At 42.8% G+C, this 20,158-nt stretch overlaps 1 protein-coding gene across 1 annotated transcript in view; it reads right to left on the bottom strand.

Annotated features, from left to right (window-relative positions):
- Window positions 1-20,158, bottom strand: part of LOC133116640 (contactin-associated protein-like 5) — a 111,525-nt gene that overhangs the window by 74,293 nt on the left and 17,074 nt on the right. Inside the window, exon 2 of the mRNA XM_061226451.1 lies at window positions 2,353-2,463. Within this exon, the coding sequence (XP_061082435.1) occupies window positions 2,353-2,463 (111 nt within the window). The remainder of the gene's footprint in view (window positions 1-2,352; window positions 2,464-20,158) is intronic.

Raw genomic sequence — 20,158 nt, 5'->3', positions numbered from 1 at the left:
CCTGTCTTCCTCTCCTGAGACTGCCTTCAGCAGACGCTTAACTAACCTGAAAAACGCATTGATCCCTGTGGCTGTTAAAAAGCCTGTTCACTGCTACAGGCACTTTGAGTTCACTGCTTATGAACACATTTGTATAAGGCATTAGTGTAGCACAGTATTACCATTCAGCATACAGACAATACACACTGTTTGCAGCAGTTCATATGAACAATCAAACAATTGGCAGGATCATGAGAAAAACGCAAGTGAGTTATGGCGAGAGTTATGACTTCAACCAGGCACTTTAATTGAATCTCAAACTTTTTTTCCCCCATACAAGCAGTACCAACAAAGATCTGTTTGTTTATTTCATCGCAATCACTGTTTCGAGTGTTAATGTGTCGATCGATTACCTCAACAAACCCTCACATTTAATCGTGTGTCAAAGTTAAGGGCAGAATGTCGATTTAATCCAGACATCATTACTGAGCCTGAGAAGAAAAGCCATCAGTCGACAAAAATGACATAAGATGTATTCAAGGCTGCAGAAAAAAAAGGTCTCACTGTCTCAGACAAAGTAAAGGGTTCTTCCTGTGCCTGTATGGAGAGCAATAAAAAAATAAAATAAAATGCATTGCGCAATAACGATGCTGTCGCACACCAAACGTGGTAAAGGGGGTATTATTTAATTATTATTATTTTATTTTTTACATTTTTTGTTTTTCTTTTGATGTAAAACTATAAGATCAGAGCTAAAAGAGAGGTTTCACTTGTTGGGATTGATCAATTCGACAGAAGTGGTTTTGTGATTTGTGAAATCAGCCTTCAAAGTTTGATGAGAGATTGTCAGTTTCACACAGTGTCAGTTTCACAGTTTTTACAGGTGTAAAAACTGGCCCATCGGCTACTGTTGAGAGAACTGAGTGATTTGGGGCAGGAGCCGGGGGTGTCAACTCTGTGAAAAACATAGTCGAGAGCTTTAGGTGGACGGTTTATCACTAGAAAGGCAGCGAATGGTTAACATTGTATTGGCAACGTCAGACTAGCATTACAGCATCGGTTTCTCCACCCAGAGCGACCTAAAATATGGATTATGAAATAGTATGCTGAAAATCTATTTTCTTGAAATTAAGAACACAACTGAATCAATTTAAAAATGTATTTTTAAAGCATTGAGGTTTTGTTATGTAGGCTAAAGGAATATGTAATAAGGCATATTTTAGGCACATTGAGAAATTTGTAAAACTCCACTGTTTGGAGTACACTTTAAATACATTTACTCTCTGACTGGCTGCCAGGTTGGTGACGTAAACAAAGAAACAGCAACTGGCCAACGAGTGGCCGCTTTCGTTGTGTAGGCTACAGCTACTAATTTATCCTGACCTAAAGTCCTCATCATCATCATCATCATCATCATCATCATCATCACACTAATGCAGTGAGTGAATTTTGAGTGACTGATTATATGTGCAAAATCAGTTTCAATGGAACTCTGGATGTCGCATGACCAGATTTGTGTATTCAGCAATTTTGGCAGTAAAACTGTCAGGCAAAACAATTGAAAATAAATATCACGCCAATGTTGCCAATATCAATTTAAAACCTCATGAGTTCATAATACACTTTGATCAAAAATAATAATAATAATAATATCGCTACTTGACAAAGTTATTGTGACAACATTTAGTGTAGATCCTAACTCGATTTAGTGCAATGGATAAAGCTTGACAAGCCACTCGTCAGCACAATTCAGATTCAGGTAGACTAACGGCTTTAGCTTGCTTCAAAGACCAGATAAATGTATCCAGACCAGCTAGATTTTATACTTAAACTTTTTTTTTTTTCATATTTGGACATTATGACAAGTAATGGGTTGATAGCGGTATGATAGGTGCATTTGGAATGAAATGAGAAGATATTTTTTTAAGCATTCTGTAAAGTTGGGAGCTGTGTGATGGCATCCCCTTTACCGCATCCAGTCACAAATGGTAATGTGTACACTGTTTTTTTCTTTTCTTTTTCGATGAAAGGTGAAATGAGGTTACAGTCTTAGCTTTGTGGAGGAAAAACTGTGATCCTTCTGCAATTTGTTACTCACATTTGCAGACAAAATGGTAAATCCAGTCAATTGAAGAGGCTGATCCATTAGTCTCCCCTCAGTGCCCCCAACTGCCTTCACAGTGTAGCTTGGGGAGCACGGAGCATTTCACACAAAGCTACTGGAGATATCGATCAACCGGAAACCTACTGTTCTTCCGTGTTCCCACTTGAGCCTCCTTGCAGTTCCTCCTAACAGTTATTGATAACCTAAGCAAGCTATGAAAAGTCAGAGCTCTAACACAAAGGACTAATGGTGCGCACAGTCTTACTCACCGTCTCTGCTGTTGAGCTTGGCGAGGTATGGGGGCTGGCTTTCGGAGGACTTCGACGAGCTCTCGAAGGAGGACTGAGGAAGAGGTGCCACCAGCGGCTCGTCACAGTAATCTGGGGGGAGAGGAGAGGGTGACTCTTCTGCTGCACGCCATGCGTACTACACTCAAACCCCACCGCTGGCTTTTGAGTGTAACCCAGCTGAGGCGGTTTGGTTAAGGACTGCGGCATTTTCAGCGGGCCCCCGGGTGATCTGCTCCCGGTCCCCCTCTCCGCTCTTACGGCAGAGCCCTGGTGCTGGAGGGTCCTGCATGTGAAAACATTAGCGTCACTCTGGGGTTTGAGAGTCTCTAGTGATGAGGAGAGTGCTGGAACTCCCATTGGACTGCAGTTCCCAGAACTGGAGTTGAGTGGCCTTGAACTGCGTAATGAAAAATTACAGAGAAGCCCTGCAATTGTACTCATTATATCATTCCTATATCAGTCCTTGCCATAAAGCTACAGGCCTGGTTTTCACACCTGGAGTTGAAATGACTATAGACAAACTACACTCAGTGAGCACTTTATTAGGTACTTATTAGACTTATTCAGTCTTCTGCTGCTATAGCCTATCAACTTAAAGGTTGTGTGTTTAGATATGCTCCTCTGCATACCACTGTTGTAATGTGTGGTTACTGCCACCTTCCTGTCAGCTTCGACCAGTCTGGCCCTTCTCCTCTGATCTGACACATAAGGCTGAAATAATCGTCATATTGTCAGTGAGCTGGTCAGCAACAGGTGGTTTGGCAGCTTCCACTGATGCAGTGACTATAAAGTGGCTGTAAAGTCACATTTGGTCTGAAAAACAGCTGAACCTCTTGACCACGTCTGCATGCTTTTATGCATGTAGGTCCTGCCACATGATGGGCTGATTAAATGTTTGCATTAGCAAGCTGATGTACAGGCGCTGGTGCTGGTCTACCAGATGAAGTGATCACTGAGGGTGCATTACACAGCGAGAATCTTCCATTGGAACAGCAAGCAAAAACTGTATTGAATGGCTGAAATAGTTGTGGACAAACAGAATTTGTTATGAGATATGCTTCAGAACAGCGCTGTACTAGGAAGGAACCCAAAAGCTTTATTCTCCCTGGCAGAAGCGGCTCCGTTTGAAAGTAAATCCATATCCGTTGAAGAACGACGGCTGCACAGTTATCAACTTGAATGCTGAGTGCAATCTGCTTTGCCACAATTATCCCGCACAATTCCTGCTTCAAGAGATTTAAACCATAATCTTCAAATTTGCTGTCAAGAAGCATTTCGCTAAATGAATGCATAATTAGGAAGCAAAGATAAAAACCAGTGCGTCAAAGAACTAAGAGAGGTTATTTTCCATACAAACAGTTACAAACAACCATAGTCTACGTTTTAGCAGGTGACTCCAAGGTCATAGGCTTTGTTCGTCAATATTCCAGATTGCTGTAACACGATAATCCCAGTCCCCAGATTATCGCATTCGGCTATGTTTATAGGTGTGTCCAAATACCTATTAATTATATTCTACCAACAGAGGTCAAGGTTGATTCACAGGGGTGAGGAGTTGTCAATCACAACATATTCAGTGGAGCTCAAATAGAATATGAACTGCTTTTGCACAATTCAAATCAAACGGAGTGCCTAACCCACAGCAATGCATCAAAGTGAGATCTTCTGTGAATCAATGTGTCATTGAGATTAAAGCGAATACACTTGGTGAAACACTTCCAGTCAGGACATGCAGAGCAGTTTAAACTGGCTTGGCTTGACGGTGGATGTGTTGAGGTTATGCTAAACAGCCTTTTCTGTGGCATGCAGAGGAACAAGGGGAACAAACGATATTTCAAAGGTGACAAAGAGAAACAGTTTGAGCCATTTGTGTACTGAACACATTTTAATGTAGCTCTACAAATCAAATAAACTCCCACAATGCAACAGCCTTGGCTTCCTGATGAATTACGAGCCTCCGTGTGTGAATGGCTAAGGAGGGACCATGCCAGACTCAGGGAAAAAGTAACTGTCAGTTTAAAATTTTTAATGTACCGAAACATCTGTCAACTTCTAGAGCTCAGAAATACATCACAAGCTTTACCACTGTTCATGATAACACAACTCAAAACCTGTGATATATATACAATGATTGAATAATCAAAATGATTTCAAAAATAATAACCGTTTCAGGTATTAAGTCTTCAGCAATTATAGGGAAATCTATAAGGTTATCTATAAGGACTGTAATTCCAACAAGAATCACCTGACATGGATATAAATATCTTCAAAGCGGACAGTCTGCTTTAGCCTGTTCACTTTAAACAATATGCTGGAGTACAGAGCTAAGAAAGCTCCAGAAGTATTGGCACCCTTCATAAAAATGAAGAAAAAAGGCTGTTGCATATAACCACAGGTAATAATCCATGTTATGTTCAAACATGTGAAAACTTTAACTTATTTCAACACATTTACTGTCATGTTTCAATGTTTTTTGATTAAAAACTTTTTTCAAAAGTATCAGCATCCATAACAATTATTGTAAATGCAATCAAAGTGAAATTGGCAATACAATTTGACTTAATTTAGTTAATACAGTTCCGTTAGACTTAGATTTTATCATTCCATATACAAATGAGAAAACAAGCATGCAAAATCCCTTTTTCATCCATTACACTAAATGCTATTTGGCTGATGCTTTTATCCAAAGTGACTAACAGTTGATTAGATTAAGCATAATCCCCCTGGAGCAATTGGGGGTGAAGGGCCAAAGAGCTGAGCAGATCTTATTGTGGTTGCACTGACCTTCAGGGTCCCACTCATGTACCTTAACTGCTACCCTACAGCGTCCTAATGTAGCAATCAGTATGGGAAGACCAAGAAGGTCACCTGGCTAAAGGCTAAATGTTATAAAGGGTGACATAAAACATGCTTATTTAAGATGCTAGGCTAACTGTAGAATAACATGATGTCACTTGGTGTCATGAGCTTGATGTTGTGAAACGATCTACCAATTGGAAACTATCAATCAATTGGTCCCCTTGACTGATGCTTGTACAGTGAGAAAGATCCCTCAGATTAAACATTCATACACCTCTGACAGCTAAGAGAAATTAGTGATACAAATGCCTTATCTTGGCACACAAGATAACGTGGACCTTCGACCAGTCTTGGCCTCCCACTGGACATTTAGGCACTGAGGTGATGTTTCTGACTCGCCATGTACAATCTTATGACTTTCCACCCCAAAACCAAAGTTATGACAAATGCTGAACTTACCTTGAAGTGCAGCACAATAAACAAAACCAAGTTTGTGAAATTTGGCAAAAATCATTATAACTGGAAGAGAGTGCTATGGTCAGATGAGACCAAAATTGAAAGTAATAAGAAATAAAATGCCAACCATACACACCCTCAATATGTTTGCCGAAAAAAGGAAGGAAAAACACATCATACCTACAGTCAAATATACAGGTGGCCATTGATGTAAAACTCTGGTGGTCTAGGGGCACGAGTTAAGATAAATTCAACAATGTACCATGAAATCCTGCTGAAATGTACCAGATGAAAATCTGGTTGTCTCTGCTAGGAAACTGAGACTTGGTCTTAGGTGGATTTTCCAGCAGGACAATGACTCCAAAGATACGTCAATATCCACACAGTCATGGTTAAGATAAGATCTTTACATAACTTTAATCCCATCAAAAAGCTGAGGTCTGATCTGACACTCAAGCCCAAAGATAAACGACCTTCTGCATGGAGGAATCCATCTAAATGTGCTCTCTAACCTTATCACAAATTATATGAAAAGATTAACAGCTGTCATCTTTGCCAGGGGTGGGTATTGCTGACTGTGGAGGCCATTCTGAACCGATTTCACTTATGTTTTTAGAACCAGCTTGAGGTGACGTGCGCTTTAAGAAACGTGCATTATCCTGCTGGAAGTAGCTATCATATTCTCAGAAATAAAGGTCTGAAATTATACCCCTAGCCAGCTATACATAATATTTTTCATGTTTAATTAATGTGTACCTTTATTTCTTGGAAAACATACTCATTTGCAACCAAAGAGAACATTACCATACTGTAAGGGTATATTTGGGTAATGTGGTCCTTTGAAGAACAAAAATGTATCCCCGCTGTTAGTTTATTTCCAATAACCTATTGTGTGCCAAGGAACCATTCCCCACACCATTATACCACCACCACCAGCCTGAACTGTTGACACAAGACAGGATGGATCCATGATCCAAGATTGGCTGTCACACGATTGACTGATTAGATATTTGCATTAACGAGCTGGCATACAGGTCTACCTAAGTTGTCACTGAGTGTACAGTACAAGCAAGGTGATCCACAATCTTGCCCCAGAATCACCCTTTGCATTCTGAAATGCCAAAGCATTCTGCTATGAAGTGCTTCTAATTACACAAAATAGATAGGTTTGTGGAGATCGTGGGAGATAAAGTTTGTGGTTTATCTTAGGTTTCCAGTCAAGTGGCAGAGAGGTTGGGGTTTGGATTATGGGTAAGGCTAGAGTTATAAAGATAACAATTACATGAACCATAAATTGTGGTCCATGATGAATAATGTAACAAGATGTAATTACATAGTACATTGGGTTCACAGTGCAAGCCATGTAATTATTATGGCCTTCTGCCAGACTCATGTGTCTCTGTTCCTCTCAGATCTCGTTAAGGTGACATACCGTTAGAGGCACCGTAAGACGTGCGGTTAAGACGGCCCAGTCCAGTGACAAAATCTTCTCAGCACATAAAGCACCGCCGTGTGAAAAGTTTCCCACTGAAGGACACGTCTTTGTGCTGCTTTATTGACTTTGTTCTTTGCACGGTTTCAGTTATTTACAAGGTTCATAATTTCCATTGTCACTGCAGAGATCAAAGAACGGGAGTAATAAATTCTAGTCCGGAGGGATCCAGGCCTGACTTTCATTAGATGCAAAGCAATGCCAGGTTTAGAGACCACGTAGAACCACATATTATTGCTGGTCTGAAAAACTAGCCGTGTACCAACCCTTATCCTGACGTATCCAATGTAGTGCAATTCTGTATTGCTGACAGTCGGTCTATGCTGGACATTTAGCATTGCACAGGGAGTCATTCTGAATCAGTATATTTTCGAGTGGTCTTTTCCAACTGGTGTGCCGCACCACACAAGTGTGCTAACAGAGCTCACCAGGTGTGGCACAGATTTTCATTTTCACCACAATGGTCATTTTGAATGGTTTCAGCAGTTAAAGGGAGAGTGGTGTGGGATTTTCTGGTTATTTGAATTGCTAACCAACTAATGCAGTTGTTAACTAACTAACTACTGAGAAGTCATACCGCTGTGTTTATTTATTTGTGCATAATTGATTCATATTAACAACTACATTAGTTGTAATGTCAATTCATATTGGAATGAAATAACCATTAACAAATACATTAACTGTGTAACTAGTTATACATTTATCCAATGGTTTGCTCGTTCATGCAAACAATACATTACTTGGTACTTAAGAAATGCATTTCATGCTTAATTAATGTATGTTGTTAATGCCTATTACCCTTAGTGTAACAGACTGCTGAGGGAGTCTCACTCTCTCTCTTCTCTCTTCTCTCTTCTCTCTTCTCTCTTCTCTCTTCTCTCTTCTCTCTTCTCTCTTCTCTCTCTCCTCGCATTTGAATCTCTCAGCATGGGACCACTCTGGGGTACGCTTTCAGTTGAACTCAGAGAACTGGATCTGCTACTGACCTTTTGAAGGCATCAATCAGCCCCCTTCCAACTCACACGCACGCACCCACACATGAGCACACACGCACACGCACACAGATGCATGCGCACACTCATTCAATGCCAACCCCATAGAACAGAAAATATTAAATTGCTATTGCCTCCATTATTCAACCCCCGAACCCCACCCCCTGCCACCAACCTTCAACACCTCCCCAGTGTCCTCGTTCCAGTTCACTTGTGCTAAGCTGATTATGCAGTCAATTAACCTTTGGCGGGCTTCCTGAACGAGCCCTACATCAAAAGGAATCGCATTTCCTTTCCGATGCTGTTCTAATTCTCTCTAAAGTCCAGGAGAAAAGAGTGAGACCAAAAGACAAGCGAGGGATCGATGGCGGGAAAAGGAAGGAGGGAGAGCGGGACCCGAAAGGCCCAGAGCGAGAGTCGTCCTCTCCTTCATGCCTAGCATGCCAATCTGCAGGGCCTCGGATCGTTCAGGGCAAGCTCTCCAAAAATTAAATAAAGTTTCCCATTCAAAGTTTGGCTCTATAGATTTCTCGCTGAAAATGACTGCATGAGGAATTCTCAGTGTTCGGTAAGTGCTTCACTTGGTAAAAGATGCTTGAAGGGGAGTGCTGAAGAATACAGGCATGAGGCGTGCTCATCTCTAATATAGTCTACTGAGGTCTAACTCCCCATGTGAGACCATCCACAAAGCAAACTAAACAAAGAAGAATGCAGTTACCTTCTTCAGAATCTGAAAAAAAATAAAAAGATAACGGGTGGATGGAGGGCTATACTTTCTGTTTTTCATGGTTTCCTTTTATTGAAATAAAATAGTACTTTAATTTATGAACTTAATTCCACAGCATTTCCCTCTTCCGTTCCATTTCATTTCACTTTTGGGGTTTCACTTCATGTCCCTTCAGTTGGGTAGCCATTGCCTTCTCTAAATCTTGGTTTAAGATGCTGTTAAAAACAGTTTAGAGCTTCCTGTTAAAGCAGAATCCTGTTGACCTCTGCAGTAAGCTAGGAGGCTGCCCATTACATTGTATCCCACCACTTAAGAATCCTGGTCCCTTATTGATTTTGTTGGTTTCAGGCAATGACAATGTCCTTATACTGTAGTTCATCCTCACTCTCCACAATGACAGGTGCCCTGAGGCTAAAATGCCATCAGTAAGTTTGTTTCACCCTACGGTTGCCCAAACTCCCCCAGTCACAATTGTGTCCAGCACAATAAAAGCACAGATAAAGTAACTGCCCTGATGAAGGGATTCTTATTTTAGTAAAATAGGAACAAACAGTTTAATTGAAGAAATCTGGATCCGCACAGCCGTTGAGCCCTTGAGCAAGGCCCTTAACCCTGCAATTGCTCCAGGGGAAGATTGTCTCCTGCTTAGTCTAATCAACTGTACGTTGCTCTGGATAAGAGCGTCTGCCAAATGACAATAATGTAATGTAATGTAATGTAATGTAATGTAAATCTGGACTAGTTTTTTTAATTATTTTTTTTATATAACCTTTAAACATTAGCATTGATTTGCTTAATTTTATTTACCAATGAATTCAATAATTAAATTAATTCAATAAACACACAATGGAAGTTAATTTAATGGCCATTGTGATTAAAAGGCCGGAGCTCCAAGATCACAGCATACTGAAAGCGGTTCAGAATGAGGTCAAACACACCGTTATATTCCCCGCATAGTTTGATGTGAACAGGAAATGCTGCATAGCATAAAAAACATGCTGCGCTCACCTGTTATCTTTTTCAATTCAAGCATAACCATTGCCACAACAAACCTGCTTGACATGAATCATTTATCAGGAATCTGAAAGGAGCGAATTAAAAACAGCACTGACTTACACAACGTATGTACGCTGTCATCACAATTAGGAAAAAGCATCTTGTGATCTGCTCAATGGAGAGTAATTAGGACTGACAGTGAGACCTGGCAGTGATTCATTGGTGGAATGGAAGGGGGGAAGCTCTGGAAGGATCTGCTGGAAATATCATTTTATTCCTGCTTCAGCCGAAGGCTCCGTGCTGTGTACTGCTCTCTGTAATGGAGCTGTGTATGGTGTCCACTTTATGAAAATAAATAAAATTCTGCCTCAGTCAATGTATTTCACACTTTCCTTACACGAGAAGACCTACTGCAAGTTCATTCATCTGCTGTTCCGCTCCTTCATGACTTTAGTTTGATAATCAGATTGAACTGTACTTCCACAAAGTGACAGTACTGCATACACGGAAAAGGGCCAGTTTAAAATTGTATTTACCTTTTATCATTTGTAAGGTGTGCATGAAGCCTTGCTTAACATGTCACTTCATCTCTGCAAATCGGTCAAGTGAATGTATCAAAAAATAAATAAATAAAACTAGGAGATATGGATGAAAAAAGAAAACCCATTTGAGGATCAACTCACTAACCTGCCAAGTGGTGAGTACATTTTTTCCAACCCCAAAATAAACCTGAATGTGGTTCGACTAGCCCCACTTGGCTTGTATATCATTTTGAAAAGCAGTCACATACGTGAAGCCTTTCTTGGTCTATAGACCCGTATTGGGACTGAAATCACATTTTGGTGAGAATATACTTATATGCATTACATTACATTACATTACATTAATGGCATTTGGCAGACGCTCTTATGCAGAGCGACGTACAACAAAGTGCATACCCATAACCAGGGATAAGTGCGCTGAAAGACCCTAGAGGGAAGTATAATTTCAACTGCTACCTGTACAACAAAGATAACGACCAGGGCCTATTTTATTTTATTTTTTTTAAACAAACAAATAAACAAACAAAGCAAAAGTGACCAAAATTAACGAGCCAAACATTGCTTACCTAGCCAACTAAAAATACTGATACACAAAAAAGTAAATCACAAAACGACAACAATTAAGGTTCACAGGGAGGTAGGGAGGGATGGGGAGAGGTGCTGCTTGAAGAGGTGCGTCTTCAGTTTGCGCTTGAAGGTGGGGAGAGAATCTACAGTTCGGGGGAGTTCATTCCACCAACGTGGAGCCAGAACAGACAGTAGTCGTGAGCGTGAGATGGAAGTTCGGAGAGGGGGAGGTGCCAAGCTGCCTGTGGAGGCTGAATGAAGAGGTCTGACAGGGGTGTAGGGTCTGATGATTTCTTTGTAGGAAAGCTGGGGAAGACCCCTTAACTGCTTGGAAGGCTAGCACCAATGTTTTGAATTTGAGGCGAGCCATGACAGGCAGCCAGTGGAGGGAAGTAAGCAGGGGGGTGACATGTGAGTATTTGGGAAGGTTGAAGACCAGACGAGCTGCTGCATTCTGGATAAGTTGGAGGGGTCTGATGGCGGGCGCTGGGAGGCCAGCCAAGAGGGAATTGCAGTAGTCCATGTGGGACAGAACCATTGCTTGGACCAGGAGCTGGGTCGAGTAGGGGGTGAGAAAGGGGCGGATTCTCCGTATGTTGTATAGGAAGAACCTGCATGACCGGGTCACCGCCGCAATGTTCTCGGAGAGGGACAGCCTGCTGTCCATCACCATGCCGAGGTTCCTTGCACTGGGTGATGGCATAAGTGTGGTATCCCCGAGGGAAATGGAGAGATCCAGATGGGGAGATTTATTAGCAGGGATGAATATAATTTCAGTCTTACCTGGGTTGAGCTTTAGATGGTGGTTGTCCATTCAGCTCTGGATGTCACTCAGGCAAGCAGAGATACGGGCTGAAACCTGTGTATCAGATGGTGGGAATGAGATGAAGAGTTGGGTATCGTCCGCATAGCAGTGGTAGGATAGCCCATGTGCAATGATCACAGGGCCAAGGGAACGAGTGTAAAGAGAAAAAAGAAGCGGGCCTAGGACTGAGCCCTGGGGAACTCCTGTGGCAAGGGGCCGAGATGTCGATACCGTATCAGCCCAGGCAACCTGGAAGGAGTGACCAGAGATGTAGGACTCAATCCAGTCCAGGGCTATGCCACAGATGCCCGTTGCTGACAGGGCGGACAGGAGGATGGAGTGATCCACAGTGTCGAAGGCAGCAGAGAGATCTAGAAGATATGCCAACATGCACACTGCTCAGAATATCAATATTTCCATCAAGGAAGCTGAATAAAGGCTAGTGTCAGAACATAAGTGCGACTGCACAGTGCTTCAGCTCCAAGTTCAAATAATCTTTCTCCATCTCCGCCTCCTTGAAGATAGAGTAGAGAAAAGAGTTCAGATGAAATGGAGCAGCAGGGCCACTGCTATGGAAAATGTACTGTTCCTGGCCAGAAGAATCGTGTGTGTATGTACTATATGTCTCTGTGCGTGAGTGTATGGGTGGAGAGTTATATTAAGATCAGAAGGAAATCACCCCCAGTTTAGCATCTGACCTGACCATATAGGGGCCGGCAGGGGCCACAGAAGTGATATTTCAACCCTGATCTGGTCCTAAAGCCTTGAGTGAGAATGGCTCTCCCTCAGTGTGAACAGGAATGAAAAACGTACAAAGGGAGATAGTGAGGGGGGGAGGGGGGGGGGGGGGGGGGGGGTTGAGAGAGAGAAAGATAGAGAGAGAGAGAAGGAGGGAGAAACAGTGATCGAAGAAGACAGTAAGTCCAGGCTGTCTTTGATTGTTTTGCTTCCTTATGATCTTCTGCATTCTGATTTTGTAGATTTTGTTTTTGTGTGTGCTGTAATGGTTATGAAGCTGTTGATCACTTGGTAGTATGCAGTTCAGCCATCAGAGGAGTGAACAGGAGCTGTGCAGATGTGAGCTTTGCTGCAGGGAGCTGTCCAGGAGCTGAAACCTGCCACTACTTGAGAGGAGCTGTCTCCACCTGAAACTAAGCGCTAGTGAGGGATGCTGTACAGGCTTTGAAATTCAGTGTGACTGCAGGGAGCTTTCCAGCCTCTGAAATGAGTCACTTCTGATGGGGACTGTCCAGGGGCTGAAACTCAGCATGACTCAGAATACCTGTCCAGGTGCTGAAACTATGCTCTATTGTAGATAGCTGTCCAGGTGCTGAAACTATGCACTGCTGTAGAGAGCTGTCCAGATGCTGAAACTATGCACTACTGTAGAGATCTGTCCGGGACCTGAAACTATGCACTGCTGAAGAGAGCTGTTCGGGCCCTGAAACTATGCAGTGCTGTAGAGAGCTGTCCGGGTCCTGAAACTATGCACTGCTGTAGAGAGCTGTCCGGGTCCTGAAACTATGCACTGCTGTAGAGAGCTGTCCGGGCCCTGAAACTATGCACTGCTGTAGAGAGCTGTAGGTTCACTACTGAGAGGAGTTTTCCAGTTTGTGAAATCGTGCATTGTCACACGCCTTTGCACCATCCCCCAGCTGAAGAAGGCGTGTGCTCCAAATCACCCGCTCACCCCCTCTGACACACTGACCCACTCACGTGCACTCTGACTCACTCAGCTGCTTATTCCCTCACTTATTCAGTCACTCGTCACGTGATTCAGTTCACACATGGGTCTGCTCAACATCCTGCAATGGCCACGGGGCCAGACAGCCTCAGATTGAAATCCCACTTCCCTTGCCCACTGTGATTCAGTATTTCTCTAACAATACAGTCTGATACGAAAACAAGATTTTATCCAGTAGCCAACAGTAAGGCAAATTTGGGCAGAACAGCAGTGAAGAATTTGGAATAGACCCCCCAAGTGTGTATGTGTGTATGTAACTTTTTTACAATAATAATTGTGTTGCTTTTATTTCCATTGCTGCTGCATGCTGCAGTTTATACAATGACGTTCCCAGGCAAATCGACGGTCACAAGGGCTATGGCAGCAGCTCAGCCCATCGGACTGGTCTCTTCCAGGGCTACTTAAGTCTGCAGTGACTGGGCACTTATTTACCCCTAGGGCAGCTCCAGCAGGGCAGCATGTTTCCATCAATAACTCCACCTGCAATTTTCTCAGCCGCCCTTATCTAGGTATATACTCTCGGGAACTTCTTCAAAAAAAAAAAAAAAAAAAAAATGAAAAAGATTGTAAATTTAAGAAGAAAAGTTCAATATAAATATTAGTACAGGAGAGCTCCCCGGCTTTGGTCAGCATTTTTTCAGCTCAGCTTGCTGGGAAAGCCAATTTTATTTTATCGCACGGCCTTCAAGGCCAAAACGGCTGCATCAGCAGCAGCCCGTTCTGCATTAATTACCTGCGCTGTACCTCTCCGGTCCAAGCACGGACTGAGTCGGGGAGCGTCCTCGTGTCACGCCATCCCATCCTCATATTCAACAAGCACCCGGTGCTTCAGCAAGCCAAACTTATTCCAGTGCTTCAGCAGGCCAACCTTATTCCAGTGCTTCAGCAAGCCAACCTTATTCCAGGGCTTCAGCAAGCCAACCTTATTCCAGTGCTTCAGCAAGCCAACCTTATTCCAGTGCTTCAGCAAGCCAACCTTATTCCAGTGCTTCAGCAAGCCAACCTTATTCCAGTGCTTCAGCAAGCCAACCTTATTCCAGTGTTTCAGCAAGCCAACCTTATTCCAGTGCTTCCGCAAGCCAACCTTATTCCAGTGCTTCAGCAAGCCAGCCTTATTTCAGTGCTTCAGCAAGCCAACCTTATTCTAGTGCTTCAGCAAACCAACCTTATTCCAGTGCTTCAGCAAGCCAACCTTATTCCAGTGCTTCAGCAAGCCAACCTTATTCCAGTGCTCATTTTATTTGAGCCCAGTTTGTGTCGGTATAACATTACATTACATTATTAGCATTTGGCAGATGCACTTATCCAGAGCGACATATAGTTGATTAGACTAAGCAGGAGACAACCCTCCCCTGGAGCGTAGTGGTTAAGGTAAATGACTGGGACACACAAGGTTGGTGGTTCTAATCCCAGTGTAGCCACAATAAGATCTGCACAGCCGTTGGGCCCTTGAGCAAGGCCCTTAACCCTGCATTGCTCCAGGGGAGGATTGTCTCCTGCTTAGTCTAATCAACTGCACGTCGCTCTGGATAAGAGCGTCTGCCAAATGCCAATAATGTAATAATGTAAAGGAGCAATGCAGGGTTAAGGGCCTTGCTCAAGGGCCCAACGGCTGTACGGATCTTATTGTGGCTACACCGGGATTAGAACCACCGACCTGGTGTGTCCCAGTCATTTACCTTAACCACTACGCTACAGGCCACCCCATAAGGAAGTGCACCCACGGAAAGAACAGCGCAGTGGAAATGTTTATAACGCGCCGGAGCGAGGCGCGGCAGGAAGCAGAGCCACTGGAACACGGCGGATACGTAATTACCGCTGACATTTAAGCAGCCTTCCGAGGGCAGTCCTTCAGGATGGTGTCGTAGCGCAGACACTCACTGGCTGATAAACGCCGGATTAGTGCGCGAGAGAGCTGAAAGGTGACAATTTCCAGGAGGAATGTTTGGAGGGAAACAAAATGCAAACAGAAATAAGTACAGCGGTGAACAGGCAAGGCCCTACATGGATCTGTGTTTAAATCTATTCTGTTGCAATTCATGTGTGGAAAAAAATATTATTAAATGAAGTTTGTGCCTTTCTAGTGCTTTGCCGTTCCTTTTCTCATTTGAAAAAAGCCATACAAACCCCAACGAATAATCACAAATATAATTACACGTCAAATAATTCACCCATAAACCCATGTGTTTATGGGTTTACAAGATAGACATGGACAGACTGACAAATGCAGCAACAGACAGACAAACCAACAGAGAGGGGGAAATCATCACATACAGAAAATACACAAACATCAGATAGCAGTAAATGGACTAAAATACAACAGAAAATAAATAGTTCATGGTTTAATTTAGATAGAAGAGGACATTTTGTATGGGAGGACTGAATGTTCTGATTTAAATGTAGCATTATTCATGGCTTTGTGTCTGTGATTATAGGTGTGACTGCGTCAACAAATGTAGCACATTATTATTTGGATAAACATCTTGGTGAAAACCATGAAAAGAAGAGGACAAGAGGAAAATGTGACAATGGTTTTGATTTGAAACGCGTTTGTAGATCTGACTACAGCATGTAATAACAATAATTGAACTTAAATTATTTTTGCCATTTTGCTGCAGAAGGTCGCCACAAGATATATAGCAAAAACATTCTCAGACATTTTAGACATCGCATAGAAAAACTCATTTATAAACATGAAGCCACATTGCACCTCCCATTGAGTGATGTCTCAGTGCTGCCATGGCGTTTGACTTAAATCAATTTTGCCAGCACAAATCAATGTATCTTAAATTGGCTGAATCACAAAATGGAAGCCATGAAGAGACCCTTCCCTGCCCTGAAATTATCGCCCATCTTTCCAGATTCAGAATGAAAATCTATTGAGAACCAATATTTATCCTTTATTACGCGTAGATATATCTAAGCCCACGTTAATGTACATTAATTGTACCCTTCCGATCCTTTCAATGTGGAAATTGCATTTCCTGCCTGCTGAATGAAGTTTATACTAAAATCCATGAATACTAATGAAATTGGATCAATGTGGCCTTGAAAGGGATTCCCTCTAACTGATAGGCATCGTGCCAGCGTAGCCCGTTGCATAAAAAGTGGTCTGCCGTATCTCAGCTGCCAATGACGGCGGAAAAAGGAAAGGCAGGGTTTCTGCAGGAGAAGAGCAAAAGCTCAAATCTGATTTAACGCGCAGAAGAATATTCAGCAGCGACATCCACCAGTTCAAAAAAGACTGATTGATGTTGCAGAAAATGAGAAGGATGTATACCCAATCAGACCTGTATGGTCCATTTAGCCAATAGAGAAGTTGTGCAAGAGTGTCTGATCCTAGATCCACCATGGGGAAGGCTGAGGAAGTGCATATTTTCTTCAACAGAAGAGGTGTCCTCTGTGTCAGAATATGAGCTAGCTAGCTATAGTATGATAATCTCATGACATGTATAATATAGGTAATGGTATGTGTGTAAATTGGCTAGTCAACCATCAAAGCTCTTCAATTATGGTTACATTTTCAGTTGTTGACTATCAGGTGAGCACTGGAAGGCTCTTCGAGAGACCCAGATAAATTGCATGCATGTTGTGTAAAAGGAGGCAGTAGGGTTGTTCAGTATTGTGTAAATGGTGGCATTTATGTTTCAGATAAGAACCCACTGTAAATAGTATGCTGTGCTCTCATTTCAGCCTGGCTCTGCCGGCCACACAATTTAGAGAAATGAACCCTGAGGACAGTGTAGAAGGTGTGCTCGTCTCAGGCGTATAACGTATTCTCTACCCAGCCCGGTTCCAGCAGTGTTATGTCTAGTATTGACCTGTAACAAACAGATGGCTATTCGACCTGAGCGCTTAAAAAGTAAACAGACAAATTTGCGGGCGTCAACCATTTTTCCACTTGATTTCCTGATATATGACGTAAAGGTACCTCCAAAGAGGTACTCTGACATCATGATGGGGGCAGGGCCAGAGAGAAATGCAGAAAGAGTTTATCAGAGCGGCAGATGCTCTTCTACCAGCTTTTATCATGTATTACCATGCCAAATTATATTATTTCAGAAATGTTGAAATAATGCCATGGATTAAAATGTTTAATTACAAAGTAGGAATACTGATCTATCATGTGTATGGTTAGCTGGCCTCACAGCAGCTAAAACAATGCTTGCACAGTGGTGGAAACCACCTCACTATCTGTCCTGGTCTCATTGGGTGAATAGCTTTCTCCAAATCATTAACATGGAAACACCAATCTCGTGGATGCATGGAGCAAGCCAGAATAAATTGGATGCCTGGCATTCAGCACCTGCTGCCAATCAGCTTTCATGATTTCAGCTATAATATTTATTATTCTGTGCTCTAAATAAAAACAAAAACAATAATAAAGCAGGCATATAACGTTTACAGCTAAAAGAATGTTAGACCTGGAGTCTAATTACCTTTTAAGAACAGGATTTGCATGTTAATAAGGCTCCCCACTAGGATGGAGCTGGATTGTCGGGTTTTCCGTCTGTGTTTAATTGTGTGTTTAACTCTATCCGTCCAGTGCTGCTACGTATAATTAATTTGTTCACTATTGGATAACAATGTCCATGTGCCATTTTACAGCGAAAAAACACCAAGACAGCACGTGTCAGCCACACACAGCACCCCCTGTTCTGTTGTTTTCTTTCCTTGGTTACTGGATATGGATCCGACTCAAGCCCTACTCCTTTTTATTTATTTTTTGCAGGAAGGCCTGAATGGGGAATCCCATCATTTGCACTGTGGGACGCTCAGTAGCCACTGCACAGGTCAAGATGCCCTGTCAATGTGCACCTTTACAGCAGACACGCTGCCCTAAGCACAGAGTGGAAGTGGCTTCAAAACACAGTGACATGCTGTAGTTTGCAAAAAATAACTATGAAGCAAAAAGAAAAGCAGACTATCATGAATAGAATGTTACTGCAAAGGAGATGACTCGGCAGCACCAGAAAGAAATTGAGTACAACCAACTGGGTACTAATCACCAAGGAAAATAGAGTAAGCATAAAGAAAGAACATGTTAATTGTAGATGCAGACGTAAAATGTTGATTTTGCAGTCTTCTGTGAATAAATGTCCCTAGGTTTGGATCTGTGAGTAGAGAACACATCCACACGCACATGCACACACAAACTACCACTCTGTCTCAGAAATCCCTGCACACAGGGCCATCCAGAACATCACAGTTTGCATTCAATCAGCAATGGGGTCAATGGAGGCATTTGCAGTCATTAGTTTTAATGATGCCGCAAAGCACAGCACACAGTAGAGTGTGTAAGTGTAGGTAGGCAAGAAATGAAAACAAGATGCACTGGTACGCCCCCCGGCCTGCTTGTTCGTTGCGCTGTTCGGTGGCTTTAACACGAGCAGCAAATCTTTTTCCTGGCGAATGAAGCATCAAAGGACTCGGGCGCTAGCTCCAGCCGACTCCCACAGCTTGTTACCCGACCGCCTCTGACACGGTGTTTCAGATTAAAAGCGCAATCGAGGCACATTGTCCTGAGCTCTTGCAGGAGCAGAGGAGCACCCTCACTTCAGCGAAACTGGGCGGAGTGCACTCCTTCTGCAGCACGAGCGGGTTTAGGGTGTGCTCCTCATGCTTGTGCAGGGGGCGGGAGACCAGCTTCCACGCTTTCCGCTCTGGGTGCGGCCCACCTGTCCGCAAACTGTCTATCAAACTCACCAACATGAGTTTGGATTTAGATGCCATCCACTTAATGTTGGAGTCATGCCCTCCAACTGAATTGCCAACTGGAGGTCTTTGAAGTCAGTTACTTTCCTATTTAGTTACAGTTTCTATTCTGAAACTGATGTGGGCCAGGTTATTGGCCAACATAATGCCCAGTACACAAATCTCTACCCCTGACATGAAAACAAAATTGCGTTTTATGCCAATTGGTTTTGCTCTGGAGCACATTCAATCTACATGCTGCTACTATATGTATAAAGTAGATAACTTCTTAAAGCCAGAAGTATGTTTAGATACTGAAATAATATCTTAGATGCATGCAGTACTGACTATAATTTAGTATGACTAGCAAACCTAGTGATAGGTCAATTCACAACTCAAGGAAAAGACCCCAAACAAATAGACTGAATAACTGACATGGGCCAAGTGAGTAGATTATTCAGTCATAGCTTCTTGTAAGCAAACTTGGAATAATACCCATTACATATGACACAACCAAACCTTGATTTTCTCACTATATCTCTCTCTTATCTCGCTTTATCCATATTTTGTGACATATTTCCCTGTCACTACCTATGCCACATTTTCTAGAACTGCCCGTTCCCCTCGATCCACTTCCTCCATCAGGGTTTCTCTCTTTCTCTCTCACACACAGTCATTTACAACACATTAATGCAATTATCCATGTTGTTCAATTCCAGTTTTAGAAGACACACAGGAACACACGGCACGTGTAGGAACAACCTCCATTAGTGAGACAGGACAGTGCAAAGCAATAGCAGGTTCCTTCTCCACCCTGAAAAACAACTCTTCACCTAATGGAGCCAGGCTCAGACGAACATACCGTAGCTGGGGCAGGGGAGATGTGCGGAGGAGGGGGGTTGGGCTGGGGGGCATTTTCCGTGTGATCACTGGACTGAAAACCACCAAGAGTCACAAGCCAAGACTTATCA

This window comes from Conger conger, chromosome 17 (assembly GCF_963514075.1).
Source record: "Conger conger chromosome 17, fConCon1.1, whole genome shotgun sequence".
NCBI lineage: Eukaryota > Metazoa > Chordata > Actinopteri > Anguilliformes > Congridae > Conger > Conger conger.
Note: the sequence above shows the minus strand (reverse complement) of the source record. Positions and strands in the feature narration are given on the sequence as shown.